The sequence below is a fragment of the Suncus etruscus genome, chromosome 6 (genome assembly GCF_024139225.1).
Source record: "Suncus etruscus isolate mSunEtr1 chromosome 6, mSunEtr1.pri.cur, whole genome shotgun sequence".
NCBI classification, from domain to species: Eukaryota; Metazoa; Chordata; class Mammalia; order Eulipotyphla; family Soricidae; genus Suncus; species Suncus etruscus.
In genome coordinates, this window is record NC_064853.1 from 57,129,870 (window position 1) to 57,155,468 (window position 25,599).

General features: G+C 36.5%; 1 protein-coding gene across 3 annotated transcripts in view; it reads left to right on the forward strand.

Moving 5' to 3' along the window:
• TNIK (TRAF2 and NCK interacting kinase) overlaps nucleotides 1-3,405 on the forward strand; it is a 420,827-nt gene extending 417,422 nt beyond the window's left edge. For all 3 annotated transcript variants that reach the window (XR_007496767.1, XM_049775216.1, XM_049775217.1), the window contains one exon: nucleotides 871-3,405. Coding sequence is in view for 2 of the 3 variants with exons in the window: in XM_049775216.1 (XP_049631173.1) it covers nucleotides 871-954 (84 nt within the window). In the remaining variant the exon portion in view is untranslated. The remainder of the gene's footprint in view (nucleotides 1-870) is intronic.
• Nucleotides 3,406-25,599: the final 22,194 nt, after the last annotated feature.

Here is a 25,599-nt window from a genome sequence, read left to right on the forward strand (position 1 = left end):
AAGTTGTTAGGGTATTTAGGAATTTTCTAGAGAAGTTGTGGAAATGAAGTAAAAGAGACTTTATACTAGTGACTATGGTGTCAGCTGAATAAAGGGCTAGATCACAGCCAGAAACTTTGTTTTCCTCAGGCGTTTACATTCAGCTCAAGCAAGCAGGAACCCAAGTTTTGCTTACTTAAATATTTTTATAAACTGTCTTAAGAAACCCAGACATTAAGTCTTTCTATTTACTAATGTCATTATCTCATTTGGCCAAGGATATTATTTCATTTGGCCTTAGAAATGGCAGTGTTAGCAAAAAAAAAAAATCAAAAATCAAAGCTCTTAAAAATGCCAAATGAATAGGAACTAAAATTTTTCTAATTATAAACACTTCAGCTTTTCTAATTAAAAAGGTTGAGAACTGAAATTGTATAACAACTTGCTCTCACCTCAACCCCAATTTCTGTCTTGACAATTTATATTGTAAAGGGATTCTCTTCAAACCCCAAAGTCTTCTTTCTGTCATTCTAAGAGAGAAGATAGTCTCTTTGGCTTTCCAGAATATATGTGTCCAAGGTCAAAAGTACAACACCTTATTCTAGCACAAAATTTTCTTTTAAAATCGAAGTATCTAAAGAGGTGTTGCAAGTCAGGATAAAAATCCCTTCCCAGGTCAATCCCATGATAGTAATAAAAAGTCAGAGTATAAAGGCAGAAGTATTTACAAAAAATGCACTGTACTAAAGGCACTTTATATACACCTACCATTGAGTCTTAATAGCTGACGCATGGCAAGGATAGGACATATGAGAGGAAATGGATGGACGGTTGAAGAAAAGAGGGAAAGAAACCTTGCAGTTGAACTAACTTCTTTTTAATTTCAAACAGGTATTTTTTGCATCCGTGCGATCTGGAGGAAGTAGCCAAGTGTTTTTCATGACCCTCAACAGAAATTCCATGATGAACTGGTAACAGAAGAGCACTTGGCACTTATCTTCATGGCGTTATTTCTAATTTAAAAGAACATAACTCATGTGGACTTATGCCAGTCTAGAGGCAGAATCAGAAGGCTTGGTTGAACATAGAGCTTTCCCCTTTTCCTCTCCCTCCACCCGTCCCAAAACAGTCCATCTTTCAATGTTGCAACCTGGTTGAGAAGGAGAGAAAAAGGTGGCAGAAATTTCCAGGAGATCCCCCAAGAATGCTGCGTTTTCTGTGGACAATGATGGACCATGTGCCCTTCGGAGTTAGGGATAGAAACAAATATTGTGTGCTCTTATGCTTAAGCTGTGTTCCAGTGGAGTTTGAGTTCGGGGTTGTTTTTTTTGTTTGTTTGTTTGGTTTTTTTTTTTTTACCTTTTTTCTTTACCCCTTACTTTTTAAGAATGGGGAGAGTATGCATAGTGAGCAAAAGAGTCTTTTTAATTCTGTCTGCCTGCTAGCTTTAAGTATATGATATGTTATAAAATTTCAAATTTCAAATGGTGAGAGACAGCACAATAAATGTACCTTATCTCCTTACACTGAAGGCCATAACTGCATAGTGGGATAATTTTAGAACTCTTTTGCCTTCACCAACCCAAAAGGTTGCTTTTTTGATAGCGACTGGCTAATGAATTTTTAAAAGAGAAGAAAAATACTAGTTTTCCCCTCTTTGGGGAAATAGATTTTAAATGGCTAAACTACTAGCCTTAGCCTAAAAAATTCAACTACCATTTTTTTGAGGCTGGCAGGCCCTCTTTTTATATGGCCCTGTTCAGAAAGGAGAGTGTTGAATGGGAGAGTAGCACTATTGAGTTGTCGGCTCTTGCAATCGAGGGAATCTGTAACACAAAGTTTCATCAGCTCTATTGCAACCAGTCAGAGCCCCCAAGAGATGATAGATGGGGTTAGACAGCAAGAGCTTCTGGGGAACAAGCTAAGTTTCAGAGAGAGATATTCTTTTTTAAATGCACAAAGCCTCCCAGCTAATTGGTCTCTCAGTTTGAACTTGAGTTGGACTGAGACCATTGAATTCTTTCTGGGAACTAGGCAATGGATGACATGCAGGCTCTGGTCATACCCAGATTACTCCTGAGGGTACTACTTTTTCAAGATGAAAACTGTGACTGAAAAAAATAATAACAATAAATGTTTCTGAGCTGCCTGTGTTCTCTCTGGATTGATGAGAGAAGGGACTAGACTACTGAGCCTGCCTGAGACACTGCAGATACCATTGGTTCCAGTTTTAGAGAATGCAAAAGCAAGGCTTTGGCCTAAATTCTGAGACCCTAATCATTTAACCTTCTAAATGACCCGACATACAGTAAACAACATTTGTGCAGAAATATGTATGTATTTAGTTCAGATTGATTCGTGTCCTTATAAACTCTTACTCGGATGATTTGAACTCTTCTGTGACTGTCTAGGATTTTTTTCCCAAAGCTACAAGCATGGCCGCCTGTGGTATCAAGGTGTTGCAAAATCAAAAATACAAAAAAAAAAAAAAAAAACCCACAAAAAAAACACAAAAACAAACAAACAACCCAATCTGTGTTGCGCTTCCTGTTTTAACCTACCTCGTTTTGTTTGTTTTTGTTTCATTGTTCTCTTCAGGAGACATATAGAGAGCTCAATTGGCAATCTCAGGTGTATCTAATATTCTTTGAAAATAAAACAGTAGTTGACCAAATTGTTCTTTAAACATTGGGAGCAAATGTTTCCAGTAACCATAAAAAAAAAATGTGGCTCATTTCTGAAGAATATATTTACTGTAGATTTTTTTCAAATCTATGATTTTATCTAAATACACGTGCAGCTGATGTACTATTAATGAGAACAAAATACACCTTGGGAAAATAGAGCATTCCATTCTGATGGTTTGGGTAAGGGGGGAGAAGGAATACTATTCTGGGTAGCGAATTGGATGACGATAGCCCTCTTATGAAGGTGGTTGTCATCTGCATTTATTTTTTTGTAGGCAACACACAGTAATGGAACTGAAGATTCCCTTCAGGCAATCTAAGATGTTCTTGTGGTCCCTTTAGCTCTCAAAAGCAATGAAACCCTCCTGTTCTCATTTTTATTGCTGCAGAACCGCTGCTGCTGTAAAATACAATCTTCACAAATTCCTTGCAAAAAATTTAGCAATAACTTTTTGGAATGAATTTAGCAACTACTGTAATTGGATGCTGATGTGGACTAAATATATTGTTGTGGGTCTCATCCCCAAATGTGATTGCCACCAGCTCTTTATATTGCTGCTGTGGTATTTTAAACCAGAAGCTTCTTTAAATTATGTTGCGAACTGATCTTTGTTTTTATGTTTTGTTTTGTTTTCATTTCTAAGTGATGTTTGAAACACACAGCTTTAAATGATTTTTTTTATTGTGGGATTTTGGGTACAGTTAAGAAATAAAAGGGAATCATTGTGTTTAAAAATAAGGTAGTTTGTGAATGTATTTTTTTAAATCTAGGTTTATTGAAACAAATCATAAAACAATATTAATGCAGTCTTGTTTACAATATGTACAGTGACATAACATAGAACATGAGCTTTTCTGGTGCCATCAACAATAAAACACAGACGTTAAACATCAATCCAAGCCTTTTATATTTTGTACAGTCACTGAGGATCAAGGTCAAACCAAATTGAAGAGTTCCCACCCTGCCCTTTTGATCTATGTTTCTTTGAAAACATCTAAAAATTTTCTTCAAGATTTTCTCTTTAAAAATATGTTCTTCTTTCAGAATATGTCCTCGCCTTGACATACTGAGATCAGGTTTTCTACAGACTACTTCCCTTACAGTTCATAACAGTTTCACGTTTTGTATTTTTTTTCTTTAGGTTTTATTTTTTTTTAAGATTTGTGATGGAAAAGTGTCTTGCTTTTCCTATTGCAATCTGAATAATAAATTTTCTACAATTTTAAAACTATTTTTTGAACTAGAAAAACTTTGAACTAAAACTTTAGTTTTAGTTCTTTCTGTCAGGGATTTTGTCTCTAAAATTGGATCATTTGTTTTTCTACCGAGAAACTGAGCCCTCTCCCCTAAGTAAAACCCTTCCTATCTTTACCATTCCAAAGTCATGATTGCATAATAAATTCCACTGAGTCTGCCCACACCATAGATTGGTGTTGGAGCTGATGGGTCACCATTATTCCTGATGTCAGTCAGTGACTACATTCCACTGTAACAAGGACTCCTGCATCCAGCTATTAGTAGGAATGGAAGATCTAGAAGAATTCTTCAAATCCCTCCCCATGCCAATCACATTCAGACCATCATAACCACAAACAATATAATTGAAGATAAATGCATTACATTTCACACAAAATATAAAACTGCTCTATTTATGAAAATATCACTATTTTTCTTGAAGACTTAAAAGTTACAAGAAGGCCTAGGAATATTTGTGTATTTTAACAGAGTAAGATTAAGGTACAAGTAAATCCCACATAGCCATTTGGACAGGGATTTCTTTTTTTCTAACACTTTGATATTGCTTTCTAAGATGCACTTCTTACATACTTTGCATCAACACATATTTCTTAAGAGCATCTTAATATATTGTTGTCAGGTCTACTAACAGTCTTCTGTCTGCTCTTGTGACTCATTGATAATTGTTGTCTCTGGTCCCTCCTGCCATAGATTAGAAAGAGTTGTGAAATGCAAGCCTGAATTATTTTGGTTTTGCCTGTTACCAGATAACAACAACAAAATCTGACTATACATGCCATAAGGTTAAAAAAAAAACAGTCTTCCCTATTATGTGTTTCAGTCCCTGTCAATTGTATCTTGAAATGTGAATGAGCTTTTTGTGCTGTCTTTGAAGGGTTGCTTGAATGGGCAACTGTTGCATGTGTGCTGATTGGTTTAACATATAAATGTGCCACACACAGGATTTCTGGACAAGATAATACAGTTACTGATCAAACATTTTTAACCTATGGGAAGAAGGAAGGGTAAAATGCACAAGTTTGTGAAGTTTTGAAGAACACTACAAAACCTAGCTGTATTTCCAAATCCTCTTTCATGTTATATTCTAACCATGTCAGCAGTTTCTATGAATTGCTATTTTTACTTTTTAGTTACTCCCCCAAATTTTTAGTCTAAACCAAGGATATATGGCTCAAAAGGATAGAGCACATGCTTTGCGTGATCATACAATTCAGCATACATAGGTTGATCTCAGCATCACAACATCCCCCAAGCACAGAGCGTGAATAAGATCCTGACATATATTAGGTATGGCCCACATATACAATTTTTAGTTTAATATAACCACATAAAAAAAGAATAAAAGCAAGACCAGAATTTACCATCTCTTTAACAATATAGTTATAACATAAATCCAAATTCTAGGCTTTATTTTATTTATGCTCATTATTTATACTCATAAATTCCACTACATTTTGGCCTTTATTGATATAGTATATTAGAAGTCCTAAAATGTGCTGTCCTTTCACAAAATCCAAATTGGTATGAAATCATATATTTTTTGCAACTCCAGCAATGAAAACCTATTGAAAGTCTGCAAATTGAAAACAGACTATACATTTCTTGCCAATTTCTTGTTTGACTTATATTCTATATATATTATGGAAATATGTGTGGATTTCCAGTATATATATATATATATATATATATATATATATATATATATATATATAGTCAGACTCTTTCCATAGACAGTTAAAATACTCAAAAAATTTAAAGCATTAAGCAATATAAAAAATTAACTCTTCCTTGAACTTTATTCTTCTAGACCTTTTATTCCAAGGAATACCAGAATACACCAAATTTGAAATCTCCATAAAAGCATTTTAAATAAAAATTGCTTAATAAGTTTATAATATTTTAAGTATATATCTAAATCTTATCTGTGTTCATGATGTCAAATATTTGTATGAAGATAAAATACAATGAAAAAAGAAATGTTATATTTTCCAAATGTCTAGCTTTGTGGAGACAGCATCAAATTAACTCCTTGCAGTAGAAAATTTGGTTTTATTGTTTTTTTTATCTGCATTAAGTTGCATCACACTGTTGACACTAAGCAAATTTTGGCAGAGTTGGGTTTTCACTATTAGCAATGGGTCAGTATTTCTAGATTGCAATTTGTATGGTACAGTTGTCATTTCCTCTTATCTCTTCCCCTGAGGTTAGTTGGATTAGTAATATTGTATTATGGATTATTTTAAAACCTCAGACATGATCCTGTCTCAAAACTTCCAATGATGGGGCCGGAGCAATAGCACAGAAGGTAAGGTGTTTGCTTGCTTACACAAGGCTGACCCAGGTTCAATCCCCTGTATCCCTTTGATCCTTGGAGCCTACTAGAAGTAATTTCTGAGCTCAGAGCCAGGAAGTAACCCCTGTGTGCCATAGCATGTGGCTCAAAAACAAACAAGCAAAATAAGTCCTTCAAATGGTAGGTGACATGCTGATATAAATTGACAGTGGGGTTAGAGGAGGTAAAATAATAATAGTATGAATGAATTTTTAAAAATTGGATATTGTGAAATATTATGTATGCATTTAGTTGTCTATTTACTATGCCAACATAACTGCAGAGGTTCTAAAATTATAAAATCAGCAGGAAAAACTATCATTTCACTATGTCTACAAATTGTTTTTATTGTTTAAATCTCAGTTTTCTAAAGTGTTTTAAATTGTCATGTTAATGCTATAAAAGATAATCTTAAAATATGTTATACTAAATCTTTTGGTATTTTTAAGCATTCCCCATCTCCCCACCTCAAACCTGAACACAAAAAACCTCCAGTGATTATTTACTGTTGTTTCAAACTTTAGGTACAAATGGTTAAACAGGTTTTAGCTAGCCAAGGTATTCCAAATAGTCACATGACATCATGACCTGGAGCATATGGCTTTGTCTCTGTCACAATGTGATTAACGGAACATTAGGACACCTGCCTGTTCTTTATTGCCCCTGCCAACTATTATCCCTCCCTTCTCCTAAAGAGTCAATGCTTTGTGAAACTCTGGATATCAGTCTTTAAATTTCCATTTTGCCCTTGATAAGCCACTTTAATTCTATAAATTTTGTAGCTCTTGTCTCATTATTACTAACTCTACTATTACCTTCTGAAATTCTTGGAGATTTCAGTGTTAGACAAACACCCTAGTCTTGTCCAATTGCTTGACCTTGTCTAGTGAAATTTTCCAATTCCTTCTAAATTGATAGCAGGCTATTCTTTCTATGTACAGTAGGTTAATCCCAGCCAATCTCTTTAAATCCGGTATGTTGCCCTAACTAACTTCCCTCTTCATCTGTCTTTTCCTCCCCAGCCCCATCACTAATTTTTTCACATTTTATTGGAAGGTTTCACTATACCCATGCTGCTGTTTTATCAATACCCTCCTTGGTCACACTATCCTTTCTAACAATCTCCTATTCAATGTTCAGCTCCTATGAGACAGTTGTGCATACTTACTGTAGCCTCCAATTCCTCTCTGTCTCTTAAATCAATATAAGAGAGACTATCATTCCCACCGTAGTAGCTAAAGATGCCAGTGATCTTCATGCTGTCAAATGTAATAAAGGGTGACTTTTTGCTTCTTGCGTTAATAACTTTCTAACATCTCGAATACCCTTCTTATCTTCTCTCACTAACTTTGAAGAGTTCATGGGAATGACCCAGTAATGGATATCTGCTCTCTAAATGATCTCTAGCCTTTGGACTTGAAATACTATCTATATGCTGACACCCTTGTTTTTAATCTCCAGCCTTAGCATAATAAATGCCAGATCCATCTAGCAGTCCTGAATGCCAGATTCATATATATAACTTCCAACCTCAAATCTTCATTTAGATCTATAATCAGTACCTTGAAGTTGTAAGATTATACTTAACCTAATTTGTACCCCATTCACCAGTCTATTTCCATTACAGTCTTCTCTATGTCAGCAAATGGCAACTCCATTCTTCCAGATCAGAAAGTCTAGTGTAGTTATCTCTTAATTGTTCTCCTTTACATTTTATATCTAATTTATTTGAGAAAAGGAAAAAAAATAGCCCCTTGTTTTTCCTAGACCATATTCATATACAGTCTATGTCTAGGCCACTTTTTACCTGTAGTAACACTTTCAAATAAGTGATGACACATATCTGCTTAATCTTCAGTGTCTTTTCCTTTTGGGACATTGGCGATGGGAATGTTGCACTGGTGAAGGGGGGTGTCCTTTACATGACAGAAAATCCAACTACAATCATATTTGTAATTAAGGTGTTTAAATAAAGATATTAATTAAAAATGTCAGTGGCCTTTAAGATCCCAGTAAACTCTACCCCTAACCACCATTAGCACTGCTCTAAGCTCATCTTCTTTATATAAAATGGACTTTACTCAATCATATTGTCTTGCCTGCTTTTCCCAGAATATCCTCAAAGTGTGCTCCTATATCACAGCTTTTATCCTTATTGCTTGCATTTCTTGCTTTCCTGTTCCTTAAATGTATACACAAATATTCCTTTTCTATCAGAGAACTATTTAAAACAGCCTTCAATACTTCCTCTGCCCGCTCATTTTCTGCTTTATTGCTTTCATAGCATTTGCTAACGTTATCATTCACTGGCCAATCTTCATTAGAAAATTCATTAGAAAAATGCCTGGCTAATACTAGTCATTTTATATGTACTTATTTGATGACTAAATGACTGGGAAGAGTGGATGTTTTGTACTGTAGAACAAGTAAACAACTGTGTGGTTATTTTTAATTCAATATCAAAGCAAATTCTCAATTCTGTGTCATAAAAATATAATTACTTTTATGTATAAAATAGAAAAATATATTTCTTTTCTTTCCTGGAAAGCTATTGTGGGCAGAAAACAACTGGCTATTATCCTAGCTATTTTCTCACTTGGTGCATCATTTTAACAGGCCAACTTCAAAGAGGAAAGGCTGTCATACAGAACTTGGCAAAAGCAGCATTTCAAAACTATTACATTCATAGAGAAAATGATTCATGTAAAGCTTTTGGTAGTAGAATAAATGCAAGATTTGGGGAAATTTGGAGGTTTGCATTTTTTCCAAGACAAAATGTTTTAAAAAACCATATAACTTTTTTTAAAACAAAAATAAACAACAAAAAAATTATGTTCCTAATGATGCAGCTTTAAGAAAATCTAACAAAATTTTGGTCTTATTCTTCCAAGTGACAATAGTTTGAAGCCTCCCCAGTCAGTGTCACATTTGTATATATTCAGTCCACCAAATGTTGTTGCATGAAATTCCATTGTAGGACATTGACATGTGCCTTCTAATGACACTATTTGACTCTATTGTTTCATTCAGTCTTGTAAAGGGCACACCTTATAGTTTTGATTTGTTCAGTTATGTAATTTTCCTGCTACTTAATAAAAGAAATATTTTTAAAATGAAGAAGATAATTAAATAATGTAATATGCAGTAATATAACAATGAATTAAGTTTGTCCACCAATTTCTGTCTTCATAAATATGCTGAGAGGAATTTGAAGTGCAAGATTATGTGTAATTTATGTTGAAAAGTCAAGATCAAGGAGTTAATCATTCTTTACCAGAACTAGTCATTGGGGATCCCATGATGCTTAGTTGCAAATTCCTGAAGTTCTTTATAAAAGATGCAAGATTAATTTCAGCTATAAATGGCGAATAGAAAACATGCTAAGAAATGTCCAAAGGTATCATAATTATTATGTAGAGTCTAGGTATCACCAGCTTCAAATATTAAAACTCAATGAATGATTTCAAAATTAGTTTTTAATATTTTATGTGAAAAATATTTATTCTTTGGCTTCTTTAAGGTTGCATATCAATACATGTAAAATATAGTTCATATTTTCATAAGGAACTAGGGTCAAATCTTTCCTAAAATAGTTATCTTGATTTCTAAAGTTTAAAGCTAATTTACCAAATGAAGCCCTATGACGATAAATTATTAGTAACATCATAATTTTAACCAAACTTTTTAGTCCTGTACCTAATATTCTGATCTTTAATTATAATTTAATAAAGATATCACAGTTGAAAGATTAAAGAATTTAGAGCTAAAAAGATATTACTGAAGCAGAAAGAAAACTAAATACCTTCAGGCCAATTTGATGATTTTCTAATATTTTTTCTTTCTCCTTACTGGAATATTTGATCCTAATTGAAGTCAGTCATTCAGATCAGGTCAAAATCATCAAGGTCTTATGCAAAACACTAAAAAGATAGAGTTTCTTTATAAAATTCTTTTAAAGATAGCACTATTTGGAAATGACACACTCATTTTATAGTGTTAATATATATTTCTGACAGCTGATATTGATTATCTGAACTATTCATTTTATTAAACTACCTAATTTTCATATTTACTTTTTCTCCCTAATTTTTATTTAAATTTAGATCTCATTCTTTTCTACTCCTTCATTCTGCTAATGGGTACAGGAAGATGCAAAGTGTTAGAAATAATTTGCTCAACACTTAGGTGGACAATGGTTACATTTAAAGAATAAACCAGCTATCTCAATTCCCAGACTGATGCTTTCAAGATAGCTCCCACATCTCTAACTGAGTAAAGAGCACCCTCCTTTAAAATAACAAAAAGCTGGATCTTCATTTCATCATCTTACTTAGTTGCTGAGACATTAGAATCAAGACTGCTAATGTCAGTAATCATCCTTAAGGTAGAATGTTCCCTGATCATTAAATGTGAAAATAAAGTCAATGGGGAGAATATAAGAAGTTATTCTTAAGGCACAGAGAACAGAATCTGAAAGTCAGAATTCAACATGTGAGGTGACTGGCCTAAGGCAAGAATATGTCACCAAGACCCTTTTTTTACTCCTTAAATCAGTTCAGTGAAAACACGACCCAAACCCCTCTTTCTTAAATGATTCCCACCAGACAAGGACTACATAACCATTGCATTTCACCCCAAAATATTTGATGCTTTCAAATCTGATTCTCCCAAATAATTTTTGTGCTTATGTTGGACCTTTGAAGAACTTGGTTCCTTCTTAGTTGATACTCTCCTTTTTGAAGGGAAACATGCTTCCCATCAATTATTAATTATCAATTGATCATTATCAATTTCTCAATTATCAACAAAGTGCTAAACATAGAGTTGATACCAATAAATATGTACTCATGTTGACTGTATGTGTAGTACATTTGAGTGTAATGATGCTGTTATTTAATCTTATATTAATTTTAATTAATTGAATTAAAATGGAAACAATGAGACCATTCCTATGGGCCTCAATTATCTTATGTCAAAAAAAAAAAGAATGGAGAGTACTTTGTGAACCTTGTGCATTGCTGCTCTTATAATGACCATAAAATTCAAAACTAATTATACTTCTTTTACTTTCAAATATTTATACATACAACTATGTAGTTAAAGAAGAAAATAAACTCCTCTAAGAGTCCTTGGCTACTTTCAACACTCAAAATTATATTGTTTCTTTTCCCTTTTGTAAAAAAACAAATTACTCTTCACTGACTGTTATCTGTCACACATCCACATCTGTTGTTCTTAGTTTTATATTCCATATCCTATGAATGCATTTACTTGCTTCATTCCATAAGCTTTAATGGTGAAAAAAAACAAATTAGCCTTACCTTAGTTAAGATACTTTTATAAGAACATTTATCTTTAATCTCACATTTAGCTTATCAATCAAGTTTGTGGCTTCTGTGGCAAACCATTACTTTCTTGATACATTTCTCCCTCATATTCTGTCTAACATTTAAGCTATCTCTGTGGAACTTAACTATTACAATTAGAAAAACTATTATCTTGTGCATCTGGTATCTGAGATATCCTTTTATTTCATTACCCAATAAACTTTTCCAATAGCAATCTTTCAGAGCCCATCTGGAGCGGTTATCTCTTAGCAGAGCTGAGTCCACAGCAACAAATTAATAAATTAAAATGCTAATTAACTTCTTACTAATAAGAAAGAACAATGAACAAACCAGGATAAGTGCTAGGTCATGAGGACAAAAGGATCAGGCAACTTTCAGTCCTGGGGCTCTCCCTTGATCATAACTAAATATAATCAGATATGAAGTAGAAAAGAATATGTGCTTACCTATAGAAACATCCAATTATCTCTTTATATTTTGTTGCAGTTATCTGTAAGAAATCAACTTCTTTGCTATGATTTTACAAGTCTTTTTTGTTAATAAATGTAACATTAATTTATAACACTATATGACTTTCAGGTACATATATTTACATAGGAACATATATACATACACAAGTATGTAATGTGCAGCAAATAAATAAAACATGTTTATATAATACACCCATATGCAAAGAAAGAACATTGCATCTCCAGAGAACTCAGAGTTTTACCCTCTGACACAAGACCCCCAAGTGTCAAGTGATTCAAGAAGTGAAACAAGAAGGCTTATGGGTAGACTCCCAGGACAGCACTCTGCCCTTCTGACTGAGCCATTCTCCTGACTGTTCTCATCCTGCTCCAGTCAGCAGTACAGCAAAGTTCTACTGCTTTGGTGTGTGACAACACAGCCTCCCAGGAGACTTGGCAGGAATCTTAGTCAGATTGGTTTGGAGATATGGTCCTTTCTGTGGATGCTCTAAAAAATAAAACTATATCTTCCTTCAGTTTGATGCGACTCACTTTGGAGAACTGGGGAAGAACGAATTTTAAAAAGAATGGAAAGAGCAGAAGCAGGCTGAAGGCATAGGCAGACTCCATGTAAAAAGAGAGACCAAGGCTATAAGCAAAAAGGGTCTATTCTGCCTTGAACATCGTTAGAGGCCAATATATTACTCCTCTACTTGTGAAATATGGAAACTAGCCACTACAAGGAATACTAAGATGGGGTCTTCCACTGATGATACACACAATTGAATTACTCTATTGAAAGCAGTGGGTCGGGCCGGAGAGATAGCATGGAGGTAAGGCGTTTGCCTTTCATGCAGGAGGTCATCGGTTCGAATCCCGGCGCCCCATATGGTCCCCTGTGCCTGCCAGGAGCAATTTCTGAGCCTGGAGCCAGGAATAACCCCTGAGCACTGCCAGGTGTGACCCAAAAACCAAAAAAAAAAAAAAAAGAAAGCAGTGGGTCATATGGGAGCTCCATTCTTATTTTCTAAGAAATATCCATATAGTTTTCCATATAAGCTAGACCAAGCAGAAACCCCCACAAATAAAGTTTAAGGATTCTTTCTTCACCAACGCCCAACAACACTGGTTGCTTCCCTTTTTATTGATATATAATATTCTCACTAAAGTAAGATGGCCAGTGTATCACAGACCTGAAAATACACGGTAGATGGGAAGTAACAAATGAGACTAGATAGAGGGTCGAGGGCACATTGGTGTTAGTAAAGTGAAATAAACAATATATGTCCAAACTATACCATCAATAAGTGTCAAGATTAAAGTGGAGGGAAGGAAGATGCAACCAGAGAAGACATGAGGACAAAGGGTAGAGAGTCAGTAACTACTTCATTAGTTCACAATTACACAGTACTATAATGCTACTACCTAAATTGTACTTTTTAAATAAAAGTAAAGAAAAATAAAAAAGGTTTTTGCTTTCACCTATCACCACCCCAAAGTAACCCACAAACCTGCTCAATAAGAGGAAATAACTTTTAGTGGCAAAGGACCCCAAAACTCTCCTCTACCAGTGTTGATTCTCTCTTGTAAACCCTTGAACATTGAGTATTTTCTGAGAAGGGACCAAATACATGTACATAGATCATCTCTCATAGATATCTCAGAAAAGAAGGCATACTCAGATCACTAGTTTGCCTACCACGGAGTTGCACCATCTACTTCTGACAGGACATTCCTGGAAGTCCTCTGCCTTGTAAACAGCTGTCATGAGGACTGTTTCTCCCTGACACTGCGCCTTTCATTGGTGACCTATTGGTCAACAACACTGAGTGACATTGTTTATTAAACCTCAGTGTTGATCTCATGATCTTTGCTCCCACTTTTTTATGCAAGCCTGATAAGTTTTCTGAACACTCCACAATTTAGCAGCCAATGGTAGTAAAGGCAGAGGTGGAAAAAAAGCACAAATGTAGTCTGAAAATGATTAACCCACAGATATTAAAGACAAAAAAAATCATAACAGAGATGTCCTACAGAGTATTGTGCCTATTTAAGCATACTTGAATGAAAAATAGTCAGTAACAGAGAATTTGAATTGGGTTAATTTGAATTGAGATGATTCAAAATTACGAATAAAAATTTCCTCCATGCAGCAGCACCATTCAAATTAGTTGAATTGCTCAGTGATGAAATAATTTGGGACAGCACTGACTGAAAAATTGCCATAGATGTGCAACTGTCAAAGGAATTTGTCACAGATTGTCAACCCTCTGTGACACAGTTAGCACAGATCCAGGGGGCTGCACTCTCAGTAGGTGACCTTCTGTGCTTAATGAGAACTTCACTGATAGCCAAATATGAAAGATACAGGCTAATCAAGAAGCAAACTCACCTAGTTTGCTAGTTAACCCTGGGGGTTAACAAAATCCCATATTAACTACTGGAAATGATGTTAAATTGAGAACAAAGAATGATAGAAACAGCAGGAAAGTAACCACAGCTGTTATCCTCTGAACAGTTGATATGTATTAGGCTGTATTCTAAGCTCTGTAACCATCCTAGCAACAGCCTCTCGCATAGGTAGAAAATTCTACAAGGGGCAGGTTGAGAGAAACTCTAGGAAAGTCAATTTGCAACCAAGGAAGGGGCACAAATGTATTACCAGCCTATGTTTGTGGTATCTGCATGCACATGTTGCCCGCATTTTTCCTCTTGAGGTTTTTACTTTCATACTTAATTCTAGGACACTTACTAAGGCTCCCTATCACTGGAGAGGTCTCCCTCTCCCTCTTTCTCTCTCTCCCTCTCTCTCTCCCTTTCTCTGTACCTCCCAATAAAACATGCTTTATTCACTCTTCATCTCCTCCTGAAATTTTTTTCTGTGAGGCAAGAAGGACCTGAAAGGCCTGGGGACAAGGCTGGGACTGGCTTTCCCTTTAGGCAAAGAGCAATTTCTACATACAGCCTGATTTTATGGCTCTTGGATAAATGGAGATTAAGTCCAACACTGGCCAGAATGAGTGGACACATCTGACTAGTGGGTCTGACAAGGCATGATATTCATGCCATGAAGAGGCTCACTGCAGACTTTTATTAAGCCTAGACTTATCCAGATAATCCAAAGTGGCAAGGGGAGAGAGAAAGTAACAGATTCTCCTTTGGGGGTTACCCCCCCTTTACCTCCTCTTCACATAAGTCACCTGGAGATCCTCCCCACCAGAGTCACTTCTAGATGTTTCTGTTATATCTAGGTATCTCTTTAGATTGTCTTAGTTACTGAGGACCAGAAAGATAGCACAGTGATAGGGCATTGCCTTGCATGTGGCCAACCCGGATTAGATTCCTGGCATCCCATATTATCCCCTGAACCTGCCAGGAGTGATTTCCCAGCACAGAGCCAGGAGCAAATCTGAATGCTGCTGGGTGTGGCCCCCCCAAAAAATAAGAGAGAGAGAGAGAGAGAGAGAGAGAGAGAGAGAGAGAGAGAGAGAGAGAGAGAATTGTATTAGTTTCTCTCCAGAACTTACTGTGTATACTAGCAAGTTTCTAAGGACTGGAACTACAACAGTGGGTATGATAATCTGACCTCCCTGAAATATATATTGCTTTAGAAGACCAAAACTTTAGTTTTTTTACATTTAAATAAGAGTTATTCTTACTTACATGACGAGTAATTTGAATATGCTGACTTGCAACTTGTCAGGCTAAAGAGAATAGGTTTATAAGGTCTTTTTTTAGCATCTAGGATTGACAACATCTTCAGTTTCAAGTCTTGAATATATAAAACGAACAAAAAACCTGGGAACTGAAAAGTACAGGAAAAATGAGACTTACCTAAGTAAAAAAGATGTAGTGATGAAGTAGCTCCCTGTGTCTTCTTTCTTTCCGGAAGCAGCTGTAGCCACGCCCACAAACACAATCCCTTGTTCCATCTGGGTCATCTCCAATGACTCATTCTTTTCTGGGATGAGATGTAAAAAATGCTCCACCAAATAAATGCATGTTCTTTTAAAATTCTCATGAAATTTAGACTAAGATATACTATATAAGGCAGATGCCCACTCACTGCACTATCTCTCCAACTCCAGTAATGTCTTCTTTGTTGTAGTGATGTTACAAGATAATGACATAGGCTATCTGTCCCCTGATTCTCCTTCCCAAAATGAGCAGCTAACAAGTACTCATAAATGAAACAACATGACACATTGCACATTCACACCGTGGGAATGAGGTTGAAAGCAAAACCCACACCTCAGACACCCACACAAACTATATTACAGAGATGATGTGGAGATCCACACAACTGTATAATAGAAAGTGAAGTGAAAAGTGAACTATCAACAATGTGAATGAATGAGGGAAGTGGAAAGCCTGTCTAGAGTATAGGTGGGGTGGGGTGGGGAGGAGGGAGATTTGGGACATTGGTGGTGGGAATGTTGCACTGGTGAAGTGGGGTATTCTTTACATGACTGAAACCCAACTACAATCATATTTGTAATCAGATGTTTAGATAAAGATATTAATATAAAAATAGGGAAACACCTCAGAAAGAAGAGAATACAGACAATGTGGAATCTAGTGCCTTACTGAAAAATTAAGGCTCTACATGAAAGCTGTGAATAAAGCAAGGTAAGACAGAGAAGTCATTATAGAGTACATTCATTCTTCCTAAATCTTGTGATCTGTGTTAACACCATGAAGAATACCAGCCATCTAAAAACATCTGAGTCTCAAATCTGGGATAACCCAAAATAAGGAATAACATTAAGTAACCCATATATATCAGGCTTCCTTCTCCCTAGCATGTCCATGATTATGACTGGCTCCCTCCACACATTCATCTATTGTTTCTTGGTCATGTTCAGTATATATTGCCACTGGCAGTAGCCTAAATTGGTAATAACAATAAAGCATTCACAAAGATCAAAGAAATAAAAAAAAATCAGAAAAATGAGGAGACTGAGCCTGCCAGGAGTGAATTCTGAGTGCAGACCCAAGAATAACCTCTGAGTACTGCCAAGTGTGGCCCAAAAAGCAAAAAATTAAAATAAAAATGGGGAAAGGAAATGAACTCACAATTATCTGAGAAAGACCAGTATAAACATGGCCAGTAAGCACATGAAAAACTGTTTAGTGCCATTTGTTATTAGGGAAATTCAAATCAAAGTGACAATAAGATATCAACTTATACCAGTGAGAATATCACATTAAAAAATGCAGGGAACAAGTTGTGTTGCTGAGGATGTGGTAAGAAAGGAACTCTCTTCCACTGCTGGTGGGAATGTTGTCTTGTCCAACCTCTATGGAAAATAGTTAGGAGGGTTCTCAGTAAACTCAAAATTAAGTGGTCATGTGATGCAGAAATCCTACTTTGGGGTATCTATCTCCAGGTTAGAAAACCATTCTTTCAGAAGCGTGTATCCACACAATTCATTGCAGCACTCAGTAAAATAACTAAGATTTTGAATCAACCTAGTACAACGGATAGTGAATCGTGAAGCTGTGGTATATCTACACAATGATATACTACACAGTTGAAAGAACAATAAAATGATGTAATATGGTACAATATGGGTGGAGTTGGAAGATATATTAAATGAAGTAAACCAGAAGGATAAATATAGGATGATATCACTTATATGTGGTATTTAGAATAATTGGATGAAGAAATTAACTGGTTTAAAAGTGGACACATAGGGGCCAGAGAGATAGCACAGCAGTGGGCATTTGCCTTGCAATCAGCCAATATAGGACAGATGGTGATTCTCCCCCGAGCCTGCCAGGAGTGATTTCTGAGCACAGAACCAGGAGTAACCCCTGAGCATCGCCGGGTGTGACCCACCCACCCCAAAAAAAGTGGACAAATAGATCACCATTGACCCAATAGTAAAAAAGAAAGTAAAAAGATAAAGTGGGAAGAGAGGAAGACAGACAGATGAGAAATAACAAGTGTTAGTGGTCAAGGGTATATAGGTACGCCAGAGTGTTATGATAGATTAAAATATCCAGACCACAGAGTCAAAATACTGAATCATGAGGCTCAAACTTTAAAAAGTTCCTGTCAAGATAGCAGATTGGTAGAGGGGAAGAAGTAGGTGATGGCAGAAATATGGGAAGTAACATGGGAACATTGGTGGAGTGAAGTGGTGGGATTGGTGCTGGAACCATTGTGTGTTTGGAATCAACTAGAAATAACTATAAATCACAGTCCTTTAATAAAATAATAATAAAACCATACCATCAAATACTGAAAGAGAAAAATATATATAACTAATTTTAATTTGTTTGGATTTTAAACATATAAAAAGTAATTAATAAGGGAAATTTCTCCTGCACCTGTCTGCCTGTGTTTCTGAATCCCTGAAGGTTTCCTCAGAGGCCTAGGGAGCACACCCCCAAAAAACTGCATTTTGAAGCTGCCCAGTGAGTACATTCTGGCTGTGGTGGTCCCCATCCAATAAGCTTAGCTCTCTGCCTGTGGAGGCTCCGCCCTGCTGTGCCTTTGTTCACTCTGAGAACTGTCAACTAGAGGCAGCAGAAGAGCGCAGCCAGTTCTCTTCACAGCTGTGCACTCATTCTAACCAATGAACCCCACCACAACACGCAGGAAAAACCACACTACAAGCATGACAATGGGAAAACCTCACAGGAAAACACCATGCACAGAGAATGAAGACAAAAGCTCGAATGACCTAATAAATTCCAACAATCTGATTAACCTCTCAGATAAGGAACTTAAAATAGCAATATGGAAGATATTTGAAGAACTCAAAGAAAGCATAGATCGATCTGAACAGAACACAAAGACAGAAATCAGAAAACTCCAAACTGAAATAACAGATCGATAAACACGGTAGCTCAACTGAAAACCTCAATGGATAGTCTCGCCAACAGGGTATCAGCAGCTGAGAGGAGAATCAGAGTACTGGAAGATGTGATGCAGAAAAACTCAACACAACAGAAGAAATTGGAAAAGAACCTTAAGACAAATGAACAGGCAATGCAAAAAGTACTCAAGGAATGCAAACAGATGAAAATAGACGTCTTTGATGAACTCAACAGAAACAACATAAGAATCATTGGAGTCCCAGAGACCCAGGTAGGAGATCTACAGGAAGAATCAACTGTCAAAGACATCATCAAAGAGATACTTCCAGAGTTAAAGACTACATGCAATCAAATCCTGCATGCCTGAAGAGTACCAGCTAAAAGAGACCCAAAGAAAAACACCCCAAGACACATCCTCGTTACAATGGCAAATCCCACAGATAAAGATAGAATACTGAAAGCAGCAAGATCAAAAAGGGAAATTACATTCAAAGGAGCATCCCTAAGACTTACAGCAGACATGTCAAAAGAAACTCTCAAGGCCAGAAGACAGTGGTGGGATATTGTGACAACACTGAATGAAATGAATGCCTCACCAAGAATACTGCACCCAGCCTGACTCACGTTCAGGTTTGAAGGAAGAATACATAGCTTCATGGATAAAAAACAGCTCAGAAACTTCACAGATGATAAACCAGCCTTAAAGGAAAAACTGACAGGTCTACTCTAAGACAAGAGAGACCAACAAATACAGCAAACTTATCTACAAAGATGACATTAAATCCTATGACAATCATCTCCCTCGATGTCAATGGACTAAATTTACCAATTAAAAGACACAGAGTGGCAAAATGGATCAAACCTTCTTCTGCCTACAAGAAACACATCTGAATAGTCAGAACAAACATAGACTCAAAATCAAAGGCTGGAGAAAAATCATCCAAGCAAACAGCACCCTCAAAAAAGCTGGGGTGGCCATATTAATATCTGATGACACTATGTACTAATCAAGGGATATGTGCAACAGGAAGAAATCAGACTATTAAACATATATGCACCCAATGAGAGACCAGCAAATTATCTAATACAATTACTGACAAATCTGAAAGAAGAAATCAATAATAACACAATAATTGTGGGAGACCTCAACACGGCCCTATCAACACTTCATAGGTCAACCAAACTGAAACCAAACAAAAACATACTAGCCCTGAAAACAGTTATGGAAGAAAGAGGACTAGTAGATATATACAGTACACTCCATCCCAAAAAACCTGGATATACATTCTTCTCCAATGTACATGGGTCATTCTCCAGGAGAGACTACATGATGACACATAAAACATACCTCCATAAAATCAAGAGGATAGAAATCTTGCAGGCTACCTTTGCTGACCACAAGGCTCTGAAATTAGATGTGAAGTACAAAAACACACAGAAGAAAAACTTTAACAATTGGAAATTAAACACCCTGCTACTGAACAACCAGTGGGTCCGAGATGAAATCAAAAAGGAAATCAAAACTTTCCTAAAAACAAATGATAATGAAGACACAAACTGCCAGAATCTATGGGACACAGTAAAAGCGGTTCTGAGAGGAAAATTTATAGCTCTAACAAGCACACATCAGGAATGAAGAAAGGGCATACCTGAACAACTTAATGATGCAGCTCAAAAAATTAGAAAATGACCAACAAAAGGAACCAAAAATAGGGAGACAGAAGGAAATAACAAAGCTGAAAGCAGAACTCAATGAAGTAGAAAACCAATAAACAATCCGAAAGATCAACGAAAGCAGAAGTTGGTTCTTTAAAAAAATAAACAAGATTGATAGATCATTGGCAAAACTCACAAAGAAACAGAGAGAGAGAAATCTGATAACCCGTATTAGAAATGAAAAGGGGGAGATCACGACAGATATTGCAGAGATCCAAAGGGTAATCAGACTACTTTGAGAAACTTTATGCTACTAAACATGAGAATCTAGAAGAAATGGAAACATTCTTGGACACTTATAACCTTCCACAATTAAGTAAGGAGGATGTAGCATATCTAAATACCCCCATCACTACTGAGGAAATTGAAACTGTAATCAAATATCTGCCTAAAAAGAAAAGCCCAGGCCCAGATGGATTTCCTAATAATTTTTTTCAAATCTTTCAAGAGGAGCTACTACCAATCCTAGCCAGGCTCTTCCATGAAATTGAAAAAACAGGAACACTCCCAAACAGCTTTTATGAAGCCAACATCACCTTGATACCAAAACCAGACAGAGACGCTGCCAAAAAAGAAAATTACAGTCCAATATCCCTGATGAATGCTGATGCAAAGATCTTCAACAAAATCCTGGCAAATAGGATCCAATGCATCATCAAGAAGATCATACACTACAACCAAGTAGGTTTCATCCCAGGACTGCAAGGATGGTTTAACATCCGTAAATCTATCAACATAATACACAACATCAACAAGAAAAATAAAAATCACATGATCATATCAATAGACACAGAGAAAGCATTTGATAAGTTCCAACACTCTCAGCAAGATTGGAATGGAAGGAACCTTTCTCAATCTAGTTGAAGCCATCTACCACAAGCCAATGGCAAATATTATCCTCAATGGAGAAAAACTAAAAGCCTTTCCTCTAAATTCTGGTACAAGACAAGGCTGTCCGCTCTCACCACTCCTCTTCAACATAGTACTGGAAGTTCTTGCTATAGCGATCAGGCAAGAAAAAGATATCAAGGGAATCCAGATAGGAAAGAAAGAAGTAAAGCTCTCATTGTTTGCAGATGACATGATACTCTACTTAGAAAACCCTAAAGACTCTACCAAAAAGCTTCTAGAAACAATAGATTCATATAGCAAGGTGGCAGGCTACAAAATCAACCTACAGAAATCAATGGCCTTTTTATACACCAATAATGATAGGGAAGAGATGGAAGTCAGGAAGGCAATCCCATTCACAATAGTGCCACACAAACTCAAATATCTTGGAGTCAACTTGACCAAAGACATGAAGGTCCTATACAAAGAAAACTATATAGCCTTGCTCCAAGAAATAAGAGAGGACACAGAAAAAAAAACCCACATACCCTGCTCATGGATTGGCAGGATTAACATCATTAAAATGGCAATACTCTCTAATGCATTATACAGATTTAATGCGATACCCTTAAAAATACCCACCACATTCTTCAAAGAAGTGGATCAAACATGAAGTTTATCTGGAACAATAAACACCCTTGAATAGCTAAAGCACTCCTAGGGAAAAGGAAAATGGGAGGCATTACTTTCCCCAACTTTAAACTGTACTATAAAGCAATAGTTATCAAAACAGCATGGTATTGGAATAAAGACAGACCCTCAGATCAGTGGAATAGGCTTGAGTTCTCAGACATTGTCCACCAGACATAGAATTACCTAATTTTTGACAAAGAAGCAAGAAATCCTAAGTGGAGCAGGGAAAACCTCTTCAGCAAGTGGTACTGGCAGAACTGGTTAGCCACTTGCAAAAAAGCGAACATAGACCCCCAGTTAATATCATGTACTAAGGTAAAATCCAAATGGATTAAAGATATCAAGATATCAGACCTGATAAAGGTATATAGAACAACATATCAGTAAAACACTCCATGACATTGAGACTAAAGGCATCTTCAAGGAGGAAACTGCACTTTCCAAAAAAGTGGAAGTAGAGTTCAACAGATGGGAATATATTAAACTGAGAAGCTTCTGCACCTCAAAAGAAATAGTGCCCAGATACAAGAGTCACCCACCGAGTGGGAGAAACTATTCACCCAACACCCATCAGGTAAGGGGCTAATATCCAAAATATACACGGCACTGACAGAACTTTACAAGAAAAAAAACATCTAATCCCATCAAAAAATGGGAAGAAGAAATGAATAGACACTTTGATAAAAAAAAAAATACAAATGGCCAAAAGGCACATGAAAAAATGCTCCTCGGGCCTGGAGAGATAGCACAGTGGCATTTGCCTTGCAAGCAGCTGATCCAGGAGCAAAGGTGGTTGGTTTGAATCCTGGTGTCCCATATGGACCCCCCTGTGCCTGCCAGGAGCTATTTCTGAGCAGACAGCGAGGAGTAACCCCTGAGCACTGCCAGGTGTGGCCCAAAAACCAAAAGAAAAAAAGAAAAAAAAAATGCTCCTCATCACTAATCATCAGGGAGATGCAAATCAAAACAACAATGAGATACCGCCTCACACCGCAGAGATTGGTGCACATCACAAAGAATGAGAACAATCAGTGCTGGTGGGGATATGGAGAGAAAGGAACTCTAATCCACTGCTGGTGGAAATGCCATCTAGTCCAACCTCTATGGAAAGCGATATGGAGATTCCTCCAAAATCTGAAAATTGAGCTCCCATTCAACCCAGCTATTCCACTCCTAGGGATATACCCTAAAAACACAAGAATACAATACAAAAACCCCTTCCTCACCCCTATATTTATTGCAGCACTATTCACAATAGCCAGGGTCTGGAAACAACCAAGATGCCCTTCAACAGATGAATGGCTAAAGAAACTGTGGTACATATACAAAATGGAATATTGTGCAGCCGTCAGGAGAGATGAAGTCATGAAATTTTCCTATACATGATGTACATAGAATCTATCATGCTGAGTAAAATAAGTCAGAGGGAGAGAGAGAGATGCAGAATAGTCTCACTCATCTATGGGTTTTAAGAAAAATAAAAGTCATTTTTGCAACAATTCTCAGAGACAATGAGAGGAGGGCTGGAACTTCCAGCTCACTTCATAAAGCTCACCACAAAGAGTGGTGAGTACAGCTATAGAAATGACTACACAGAGAACTACCATAATCATGTGAAGGAATGAGGGAACTGGAAAGCCTGTCTGGAGTACAGGTGGGGGTGGTGTGGATGGAGGAGTTTGGGACATTGGTGGTGGGAATGTTGCACTGGTGAAGAGGGGCTGTTCTTTACATGACTAAAACCTAGTCACAATCATTTATGTAATCAAGATGTTCAAATAAAGAAGAAAAATGGAAAAAAGTAATTAATAATTTAAAAGATTATAAGCAAGTAACTTAAGACTTTAAGGCAATATATTATCTCAAAACACACAAGACAAAACTTTAAGACATGGAAGACTCCAATATAAAGTTGTCACATCTAAAAAAAAGAGCACATTTTTCTTTCTTGAAATAAAACTATAAATAAAATAAAATAAAATGTATTTTTAAATTATATAAATGCTATTATAACTTTAGATCTCCATTAGGAAATTAAATGTAAAGATTAATGGTATCCCAGAAGGTAAAAAGAAGTAGAGAATAACAGAAATTATTCTAAGAAATAATCACTAAAAACTTCCAAACACTAGGGAAGGAAATTACAGTAGCTATAGATAAATGAAGCTAACAAAATGCTACAGTAGCTACAAGTAAATGAAGCTAACAAAATGCCTATTTATTTAAATACAAAGAGACTAATTTACACCATATATTAGTAAAATTATCAATAGTCCAAAGGAAGACTACTGGCAGAATATAAAGGTGGCATTAAAAACAGCATATACTCCCATCAGGTTATCATTAGGATTCTCAGCAGAAACTCTTTGGGTCAAGAGAAAATAGAAAGGTATTTTATGATGAAAACTGACATCTATAAATACAATATTCCAGAAAACTCTCTTTCTGGTTAGAAAGAAAAAAGACAGGACCAGAAAGATAGCATGGAGGTAAGGCGTTTGCCTTCTATGCAGAAGGACGATAGATACGAATCCCAGCATCCCATATGGTCCCCTATGCCTGCTAGGGGTGATTTCTGAGCCTAGAGTCTGGAGTAACTCCTGAGCACTGCCAGGTGTGACCCAAAAACGAAGGAAGGAAGGAAAGAAGGAAGGAAGGAAGGAAGGAAGGAAGGAAGGAAGGAAGGAAGGAAGGAAGGAAGGAAGGAAGGAAGGAAGGAAGGAAGGAAGGAAGGAAGGAAGGAAGGAAGGAAGGGAGGGAGGGAGGGAGGGAGGGAGGGAGGGAGGGAGGAATGGAGGAAGGAACGGAGGAAGGAAGGGAGGAAGGAAGGAAGGAAGGAAGGAAGGAAGGAAGGAAGGAAGGAAGGAAGGAAGGAAGGAAGGGAGGGAGGAAGGAAGGAAGAGAGGAAGGAAGGAAGGGAGGAAGGAAGGAAGGAAGGAAGGAAGGAAGGGAGGAAGGAAGGGAGGGAGGAAGGAAGGAAGGGAGGAGGGAAGGAAGGAAGGAAGGAAGGGAGGAAGGAGGAAGGGAGGAAGGGAGGAAGGGAGGAAGGGAGAAAGGAAGGAAGAAGAAAGGAGGAAAGAAAGAAGAAAGAGAGAAAGAAAAAAAAGAAAGAATGAAAGATAAAGAAGAAAGAAAGATAGAAGAAAGAAAGAAAGAAAGAAAGAAAGAAAGAAAGAAAGAAAGAAAGAAAGAAAGAAAGAAAGAAAGAAAGAAAGAAAGAAAGAAAGAAAGAAAAAGAAAGAAAGAAAGAAAGAAAGAAAGAAAGAAAGAAAGAAAGAAAGAAAGAAAGAAAGAAAGAAAGAAAGAAGAAAGAAAGAAAGAAAGAAAGAAAGAAAGAAAGAAAGAAAGAAAGAAAGAAAGAAAGAAAGAAAGAAAGAAAGAAAGAAAGAAAGAAAGAAAGAAAGAAAGAAAGAAAGAAAGAAAGAAAGAAAGAAAGAAAGAAAGAAAGACTTTCCCATGAAATAGTCTCTGTGTTCCA